Below are 10,716 nucleotides of genomic sequence, written 5' to 3' on the forward strand. Positions count from 1 at the left end.
CGTCTAGTCCTTTGCATCTTACTAAAATATCTTCCACCACTAAGCAGTTACTTTTTGTTTTAATCATAAAGGCCCATAACACAGACAGGTACCTACACCCACCACGTGGCGCCAACCATGGTTCAGTAAAAGTCAAGTGGACTGAAGCTCCGCCAAGCGAAGTATTTATAAGTGCATTGTCAATCAGTGTAAAAAAAAAAAAATAATAAAGCATTCGCAGAAATACTAAATTTTCTATTCATACAAGTTTCGCACAAAAGTCACTAAATATGTTTTAAAGAAAAACAAAAAAATGTTTTAATTGTGGTGTCTCAAAAAATCTGTCAATGGGAGGCGGTGCATGTATATACACGACGTACGGCGTGAGGGAGGCAGTGCCGAGGTGGCAATGAATCACTCAGCCAGCGAGGAGTGACGGATGTGCACCACACAGGATACACACACACAAAAGGAAAAAAAAAAAAAGCTAGAATAAGAGAATCTGCAAGAAGCCTTCAAGCCTACGCGTGGCGGTTACTGTACGGAACTGACCTACCAACCATTTCAACTATCCCTATCATCTCCATCCATAAATTTGCCAATTACCTTAAAGTTCTTTACAACTCAGCACTAACAATCTGGTTAATGAGTCTAATCTGCTCACTTACCACACTATTTGAGAACCAATTCCCTTCCATTTTTTTTTTTTTTTTCAAATGTAACTTTACTGAGTTTAGCTTGAGCCCATTATGTTTTGTCCTGTACTGATCAATGACTAACTAATGTTTGTGTCACTCCTGTTATATCCCACGCCCAACTTAAAGACTTATATCACGGAATCTCCTCACCTGAGCCTCTCTACGGAGTATCTCCTGTATCGTTTTATAATCATTCTCCTTTGTAAAGATTGTAATTAACCTATATTATCTTTGGAACACTGATAATGCGCGCAGTGGTTTCTCTTTTGAGACTCGACAGTTGCTTGTTTGGACACGAAATCAACTTATTTAGGTACAGTTTGTTTTGTTAACTGGTCAGTGTAAACGATCTATTTACTGTTTGAATGATAGCCTACGTACTTTCGTCCATGATGAACAACTCTACGTGTGGCTCCTTCCAAATACTTCAGTTTTCTTTTAGAAATAAAGAACCCTGACTCATTCACACTTTATCATCAAAATCATCAACGTTCACGATTTCAGTGCACGACAAAGATCTCGCAAGTGCCAACTGAAGAGTTGGTCCAGACACCAGACGACGCACCATGCTGGCTGAGGCGTTCTGGCGGGGACAGGGTGGGATTGCAGGTCACGTCTTTGCATTGCCTGCTGACGTGTTACTGTGTGATTTAAGTTAATTATAAATTATGTTAATTACAGTAATAGGTAAAATACTTTCAGTTCTGTTTTCAATGTATTAACTACTCAAATACAATCATCTACAAACATTGTGCTTATTCCTAGAGAAAACCTATGTACTGCTCCGCGCAACACTTACTGTAAGGACAGACTTATGCACCAAAAATAAGAGGCACAACGTTTTCTTCAAAAGGAGTAAAGGTACATACCTGTGTTTCCCCACACGGCAGCCGATACATTGGAGAAAAGAATACGTCGTGTTGTTCGTGTGTTGGTCTAAAAACATTACAGGAATATCATATCATTCAAGCGACCTTGGACAATAGTGCAACAGGTATAAAAGATATACCTGAGGAGTATATAGGCATGCACGAGCCCCATCTTGTGCTTTATTGTTGTATATGGTTGATTCTGCTTGCTGCGAGTTATTTCGCGGAATGTTTCCACCAAACTATTGATCGGCTGTGTAAGGCTCTACCCACACCAGAAACATTGTTTTGAAACAAAGTTTGTAAACTGTTAGGAAACAGTTTCCAAACAATTTACGAACTGTGAGCACTGCGAAGGGTGCTGATTCAGTACCCTCCCGAGGCTTGCAGTGGAAGCACTATGTGGTCCACAGAAAAAACCCTAGGACTCATTGAGCTCCTTCACTCATCCCCAGCACTGTGGGATGCATCCTGTATGGATTTTAAGATTAAGGCAAAGAAAACGGACGCCGTGAGAGAGATTGCTCATAAACTTTCCGTGGACGAGAGTGAATTAGAAAAGAAGATCAAGGCTCTCAAAGTACAATTCAGAAGGGAACACTTGAAACTTACTTCACTGAAAAAGTGGAACTTCCGCGAAGAAGTATGCATGGTTTGGTTATGAGCCGCTCCTGTTTCTGCTGCAGGGACGAGGGGCCAGAGGAAGCCAGCCCGCAGACGCGACGGAGGGAGAGGTAAGCTGATGTGTTTTACTGTTACCATTGTTAAAATGATGATAACTATTATCATCATCCTTATCTAAACATGATGGTTGCAGTATAAAAGAAATACAAAATGTGTTCTTTATGTATGCAATTTAATCTAATAAAGGCGCATCTCACATGTACAGCTGGATTAATATTAACAATAATGATGATGACAATAACAATGATAATTATAACAATAATGAAAATAATGATGATGATGATAATAATAATAATAATAATAATAATAATAATAATAATTATAATAATAATAATAATAATAATAATAATAATAATAATAATAATGATAACAATAATGATAATAATAATAATAATAATAATGATGATAATAACAAAATACTGCAACAAGAGCAACATTGCTAACAATGCTTCTCGTCTTTTCCTGATTGCTGAAAAGCAGAAGACTGACGCTACAGTGAGGAGTGCTGCCCACCAGGCTGCCGCACCTCAGAGCGCCTCCAAGCCTCGTCCTTCCTCGCCTAACAAATGGATTGACGGTAGAGCGGAAGAAACATTTCAGATGATTAAGTCTTTAGCAGAACACACCATCAAACGGGACGAGTATCATGTATTTGGTGAAAACGTGGCTCATAAACTGAGGAACTGCGGGAGAAGCAGGCATGAGGTGTCATTTGCACAGCACAAGATCAATGAGATAATCTTCAACTTGGAAATGGGTTACTTCGGGGAGGACACCAATCAGTTCCCCGATGCACATCTCATATTCAGGAAGTAAGTCTTCAGGATTGTCACTGGCAGAGGAGCAGAGCATCTCGCAGTGTTTCCCAGTCCCAAGTAACGCCTCTGCTCCTTGCTGTTCTCGTTCACCAAACATGTGTATAATAAATATGAATAATGACACCAACATACACGTAACAATAAAAATACCTTTATTTTCCTATCAAATACCAATGATGTATGAGAGAGAGAGAGAGAGAGAGAGAGAGAGAGAGAGAGAGAGAGAGAGAGAGAGAGAGAGAGAGAGAGAGAGAGAGGAAGGGGTGGATAGGGATGAAGGAGGATTGAGAAATATGGAGGTAGGGAAGAGGTATGTGGAGACGGGAGAGGGAGAAGACGAAAACGATCTAAGATACACGTCAGAGGTAGTTTTAGTCAATGACAAGTGTCGTAAGAAAGGGTGACTGATGTAACTTTGTTACAAATATAGGAAGGAATTAAGACGCCTCATCAAGCAAGGAGATATTACTTGTTACTTGTTACTTGGGGTGTTTGTTCAAGGCTGCACTCCACTGCGACGCAGCGCCCAGCAGAATCTTGTAAACGAATCTTGTAAACGAATATCTACTTGTCAAATATTGCAATGCAAAAGCCAGTCTGTTGGAAGCTAAAATTATATTTCTGCTACCATGAATAAAACATTTCAAATTCAAGAGTTAACATTCAAACAAACATTTGTTTTCATTTCTGTCAGAAGAAAGTGAGCATGAAAATGACTTCCTCGCCAATACTTTTTCCTCTCTTTTCTCTTCCACATTCACTCACACCATGACAACTGCTGAGGTCTGGGCGGGAAACGTTGTGTGGTAACACTATTTCCAAGCAGTTTGCAGACTGTTTGAAAGAAGTTTCTGACAAAATATTTGCAAGCACTTTCCAAACATCCTTTCCAAAGAATATCTGGAAACTCCTGGTGTTGACAGGCCTCAAGGTTCTGCCGACTCTAAGTCTATTTCATTTATTGTGTTAATATTTAACTTAGTTGTTCAGTGATTCATGGCACCACTGAAACGATAATGATCTTCTCTCAATTATTTGTCCATCAGGAACTAAAGGAAGGCAGAGGAATTATGCATTAGAAATACTGATCAGATTCACAATAGCATAGTAACCCAACATAGTTTACTAAACACGTTTTCGTTTTCTGTTATAGGATTTGCACAAGCACTTCCAGGGGAAACAAAAGTACAATATTCCAACAAATATTTTAATTGACTTGTAATATAAAATTTTTCATTACTTATGATTACAGATTGTAAATACATAACCTCGCAACTCCACAACATTAAGACAAGTCATCAAGCAGCCGGTCAGTCAGTTCGTCAAGGCTGCTTTACTATAGGATTCGGCGCTTCCATCAAAGTGACTCACAAAGGCATAACCAAGCTGAGGTCATCACTCAGCACCCTTAAAATTGAAAATATTAACCAATCTATTACCGAACAATTAATAGCAAAACTGGTTACCATATGTCAGGCTCCTGTTCAAACCCGCATCACAGACCTCTTGTAGCCCATTCAGAGCAACCCAGCACCTTTACAGCATCATCTTGTGTAATTGCATGAAACATAAAACAGCTTTTAGATGCATACCCAGAGTATAGTCTATTGAATATAGTCTATTGTTTGCTTTTTTTTTGCTTGTAAGAATCTCAATAAACTAAATACCATGGCAGCAAAAGATAACGAATTAGGTAGCTTTAATCATCCAGGAACTGCCGCGTGTAAGACTGGCGTCCTCTTGCAGCTTCCCTCTTTTCTTATGTTTTTAATACGTATTACCAAATATATCATAACTATTAAATATATCACTACTTAACTCTGAATAGAAATGCTTTACTTTCACATTATTTCATTATGAGAAATTTTCTCGCTCACATTCTAATCTAAGGGTATGAAATCAATAGCCATCTTCAAGGCATCGCATTTTAACCAGTGCATGGTTGCAATACTATGGCGCTCAATTTGTGTATAATATTATCTGGTTGTAAAACAATGGAAGAATACATGCTCCATGCCACCATATTCAGGGAGGCGGTGGCGTTGTGGATAAGGTGGTGAGATTGGATCGGGCAGACGTCCACGAGTAGGGTCGAATCCTACCACACCGCTTAGAAGCTATGCCATTTGTCGAGTGGTTTAAAGTTACCTACACGTCACCATGATACCCAGGTTCTAGGTAGTTACACCAAAGATGCGCCACTAATGGGCGGAAGCTTAACAACGCTTCCAATAAATACTGTTCAAGTATGCCTACATGCGCTATAAGCGATAACATAGGAAAAAAAAGTTCCCTTTTCTCCCGCTTCTTTTACGATACGGAGGATCTATTTACATAAAAATAGTTATATTTCAAGTGCATTATTTCAGATATACTCCAGTGACGTATATAGTAATTTCTGTGTCATCAGGGAATGGATGAAAAGATTCTGTCACTTGGTCAATCTCCCCATCAATGCAGCGGTATTGTGTGCGTGCAACGTGCATCTGCCGAACCATAGTCAACGGAAGGATTAGCCACGCTAGGATATCAGATTGAACAAATAAGAAGCTTGAGTTACGGCGCAAGGGTGGATGCCATCCCATTAAGTGTCATGTTTCGTATGGCGACACCGCTTCGTCTTCTGGATATGTTATGAGTGATGACAAATTATGTGTGACACGAACGTTGTTGTCGTAAAATGTACGATTCGGTGTCGATGTGGTTACTATGACACACACACACACACAGTGTAGTTAGCACGCTCGACTTACAATCGAGAGGGCCGGGTTCGAGTCCCGGTAAGCGGCGAGGCAAATGGGCAAGCCTTTTAATGTGTAGCCCTGTTCACCTAGCAGTAAATAAGTACGGGATGTAACTCGAGGGGTTGTGGCGTCGCTTTCCCGGTGTGTGTTGTGCGTTGATGTGGTCTCAGTCCTACTCGAAGATCGGTCTATGAGCTCTGAGCTCGCTCCGTAATGGGGAAGACTGGCGAGGTAACCAGCAGGCGACCGAGGTGAATTACACACACACACACACACACACACACACACACACACACACACACACACACACACACACACACACACGCAGACTATAGGAAGTATGTTTTTAATACATTTATTTTGAGGGATAAAGAAGATCCACCTGGTTATAATTTCCGACTATTAGAGAGTTCATAATAATGTGACTGAATGACGGTAGGATACAAAAGATAGAGGCAGGAGCAGAGGGGACGGATGGTGGTTTGCGTGATGCAGGGTCACGCTGAGGCAAGCATCCCTGGAAATGCATGGTCGGTCATACGGCACCGAGAATCAAAGGTCCTATCACTTATTCATGGCTTAAAATTAGTATACTTTATTCACGTATTAAATTCAGTCCTCGGCCTATTTCAAGTTCCGTGAATCCAAAAGAGACAGGCGAGCGAGAGCCACCACCAAACCACAACTATCGAAACAAACACTGGCCAGGCAGATTTATCACGGCAGCCCAGAGCAGGTGGGCCACGCAGCCAACACAGGTAATCTTCAGCACACGTGACACATCGGAAGATTAATGTAATACCCTTTTCTTGTCCCCACTCTTCTTTGTGTTCTCTCACTACTTCAGTATTATCACTCCCACTTCGTCTCATCAGCGCCACAATTCTAGTGTTACCTTGATCGAATGACCACCTTGTCACGCTGATCCTTCCCTCGCGCCAGTCTGTCTCTTCCATCTAATCCAGGACTCCCAATGTGACACCGTCCGCCTTAATCTTATTAACTTATCATTCGAATGCAACAATAGACCATAAATTGCATAAATGTAGCGCTGGCTGTATGCAATAATTAAGGATGATCTAGTTTATTCTCTTTCCATGTCTCTACTCCATCATCCCTCCCACTAACGCACGTGGCAGGTTGGTGTCTCCACAGCGCAGCATGTGACCCACAAATTTCACTAAGTTTTCAGTTTTATGAAATCGATATTATAGAGTTCCTGCGTTACTGGTAACGTGGTAGACGTCATTGTAACGGCCGTGAGAATTACAGAGGGATTACTATAATTCTTCCAAGTCTCTTTCAATGTTATGTCAAGAAGAAACCTCGTGTGGCGCTTCCCGATTAGTGTGAAGACAACCTCGGTTTGTGGAGGATCGATTCCGCCGACGACCGTCAGAGTGAGTAGAACTTTCCAGCCGCAAGCCGTCCTTTCCCCGCAGCGCCGCCCTTTGGTAGTCAGAGTGACCCACACCAAGAGGAACGCCACTCCAGTAGGTATTCGTCGCTGCATTTGCTATATAATTTATCATGAATAAAGTAACAACACTTGAGTTTGCTTTTAACAGTGTAGACGCTCCTTACATGTATCTTCTATACTATATATTGAGGCTCAGTTTTATGGAGGAGATATATTTGTCACATTTCACGTAAGTTTTATGTTTGCCGTATCTCACATGAACCTTAGACGGAGACTGTTTATCTTAGGTTTATGGAGACAGTTGACTACATTTTGCATCGCACATGACTTTGCCGGACAAGCGTTCTCTGCATGCTATCTTGTTATATCGTGAATTGCAATGCACTCATTTACCTCGTTGATAACTCAACTTTTACACCAACCACAGCAATCCTCTTTAGATGAATTATATTTAACTTACATTTTTGTGCACCAGCGCGTAACAGATCAGATGTTACCTCATGTCACTTTTGTCAGGCAGGACTTCAGCAATTCACACCAGAACAACTGTGTATCGACACTAATAAATACATCCATAAGTAATCAATAAGTAATCAAAATAGATGTAGTACACAAATATATGAAGCAGCCACAGTAGCAAAACAATGATTTCCACCACCAGCAGGGAAGCTCACCACGGGAACGCACTTGTCACTTAGCCTATTCAAATCATCCTCGAATTTCTGAATACTTATGTATTCACTTCTTTTATAACATAAAATTTTTGAAAACGATGAGCGGCCACCAAAGATACTTGAGCCTTCCATTACATGAATCCCATGCGCTTTATACTTATATAATCATGCTATTTATCTAATTATATGCTAAATCTGTTCTTCAACTTGCTAAACACTCTTTCATAAATAAAACATGTAAAATTTTTTTGAAATCCAACTCCTCTCTAGACTTCTGGCATCTGGCCAAATACACTTCCAATAACTTTACTTCTTCATGTTACCCTCCTTTATTTCATCCTGATGGCACCACTGCCATCACATCTATTTCTAAAGCTGAACTCTTCTCTCAGACTTTTGCTAATAACTCCACCTTGGATGATTCTCGACTTGTCTCTTCCTCTCCTCCTCCCTCTGACTATTTCATGTCTTCAATTAAGATTTTTCGCAATAATGTTTTCCATGCTATCGTTGGCCAAAACCCTCGTAAGGTTTATGGACCTAATGGCGTCTCTTCTAATGTTCTAAAAAAAAAAGAAACTGTACCTCCGTGCTTGCACCTTGTGTGGCCAAACTCTTCTAACTCTATATTTCAACTTCTACCTTTCCTTTTAGCTAGAAGTTTGCCTATATTCAGTCTGTTCCTAAAGAAGGCGGCCGTTCCAATCCCTCAAACTACCGCCTTATAGGTTAAATCTCTTGCTTGTCTAAAATCTGAATCTATCCTCAACAAAAATATTCTTAAACGTCTGTCACTTCACAATCTTCTATCTGATCACTAGTATGGCTTCCGTCAGAGCCGGTATACTGGTGGTCTTCTGGCTTTCCTTACTAAGTCTCGGTCATCCTCTCTAAGACTCTAAAAGAGGGCTTCTCAACCTTTCAAGCTTTGTGGACCCCTTACATCCACTTATATATTCAGGGGACACCTTGGTATTGGAGTTGATAGGATATAGTCATTTTAAAATTTGTATGTAAGAATAGATAATAAAAAGTTTTCTTTTCATGGGAAATGTGGTTATCATCAGTGTTTTCATTGTACAAACATGACGTGAAAATACAAGAAAAATCCGTGTATACTTACGAAATAAAAAATAAGGTAAACTTCACTTCTTAGAAAACGGAATAATTATTGTTTTCAAAATGGTAAACTCTTATTTCGAAACTGAAAAATTCAGTTACAAATATCTAACATTGTTTTATGAAAAGCTTTCCATATAAAATTTTTCTTATGATCAGTTAACTTTTTCTCTGTTAATGATGTTCATACATCACTAATGTGATGTTCGCTGCTGATATGCTAGCAATGCGTGGGGGTATAATTTACAAACTGACACGCATGTCATCTTCGATCCTTAATCTTGATCAACATCTATCTATCTATCTATCTATCTATCTATCTATCTATCTATCTATCTATCTATCTATCTATCTATATATATATATATATATATATATATATATATATATATATATATATATATATATATATATATATATATATATATATATATATACATATATATATAGGTTCTTCGTAGTTAAAACATAGTATTTTCTACACATCAGACTTACAAGTGTGTGAAATTTGTTTTATTCATTCACTATCTGTGAATATAGATATTAATATAATATAATATAATGATAATAATACAATATTTAAAGATCATTATTTTCTGTATAATGTTAAGGAAAATATGTATTACTGTATACATGTATTTGATTTTTTTGTTTTGTTTACTCCCTTGCTAAATGCAATCTGTGTGGCTGCTTGGGGTGCAGGGAAATGGGGAGCGGTTGGAATGTGGTGTTTGTTAAGGGATTTGGGAGTGCCTGGTTAAGGGGGGATGGCTGGGTTTTGAGAATAGAATAGAATAGAATAGAATATATCTATTAGCTCAGACTTTACGATGAAAGTATGGAGCACAGCTCCTAAGTATAACAAAAAAAGATAACAAGAACATAAAATAGCGTCACTCTTACCCAAACCATGGACTAATACTTCACCTCAACATTCTAAACACAGCCTGTAAAAACAATGCTAAGTTGTTAAGTGTCTTAGTGTTGGTTGTTTGCATCAGCAAGCCATACATGTATAATGATGGCCTGTTTCTATAATAATATGAAATATACATATTCGTTAATCTGACAATATTTACATTTTGACATACAAACAGCTTATAAAATTCATCCCCAACAAAGTTATCTGCACACATGTTACAATCTCGTTCTTCCCTACTAATGCCTCTATATCTTCCTTCAATAATGGCTAATTTATTATTACATGCTCGTAATTTGCTTATCATAATTCTACTTTTCTTTGATAATTTTACCAAATACTCTTCCACACCATATACAACTTTATACATTCTTTAACTACTACATATATTTTTCATTATCAAATTAGTGTTCCATGTGGTAATCCATTGGTCATTTAACCGTAATTCAATTGCCTTTTTAAAATTTCGTGGATTAATAGCACTCTGCGTTAACCATGCACCTGACATACCGCAATCATTACATACATTCTTAACACAAGTTATCCAAGGTGACGAATAGGTTCCAGATGTATCAAGCTCTAATAAACATTTGTACATTAAATAACTGAATTTAGTGTTTTTACCATTAATTAGCCGTAACCAAAAAAACAATTGGTCTACATTTTATTTTTATAACTATTGGATATACTCCTAATTCCCCGTATACTATATCGTTACTTGTATTCCTATGAACAAATAGCACATGTTTTAGAAACTTCGTTTGCATTAATTCAAGTTCTCTTATAACATAA

At 38.6% G+C, this 10,716-nt stretch overlaps 2 protein-coding genes across 3 annotated transcripts in view; both read left to right on the plus strand.

Moving 5' to 3' along the window:
* LOC123517029 (sodium-coupled monocarboxylate transporter 1-like) overlaps positions 1-1,426 on the plus strand; it is an 11,596-nt gene extending 10,170 nt beyond the window's left edge. The window contains exon 13 of one of the 2 annotated variants that reach the window (XM_045276853.1): positions 1,182-1,426. The gene's annotated coding sequence lies outside the window, so the exon portion shown is untranslated. Of the gene's footprint in view, positions 224-1,181 lie in introns of those variants that run through there. The other variant, XM_045276852.1, reaches the window with a different exon arrangement.
* Positions 1,427-1,800: 374 nt separating this feature from the next.
* On the plus strand, positions 1,801-7,794 carry LOC123516731. Its single transcript, XM_045276334.1, is given in 7 exon segments — positions 1,801-2,167; positions 2,169-2,280; positions 2,711-3,042; positions 3,832-3,979; positions 6,409-6,550; positions 7,235-7,285; positions 7,688-7,794. Coding segments are annotated over 7 exon segments (1,113 nt in total). The 5' UTR covers positions 1,801-1,946.
* Positions 7,795-10,716: the final 2,922 nt, after the last annotated feature.

Source organism: Portunus trituberculatus, chromosome 41 (genome assembly GCF_017591435.1).
Source record: "Portunus trituberculatus isolate SZX2019 chromosome 41, ASM1759143v1, whole genome shotgun sequence".
Taxonomy (NCBI): Eukaryota; Metazoa; Arthropoda; class Malacostraca; order Decapoda; family Portunidae; genus Portunus; species Portunus trituberculatus.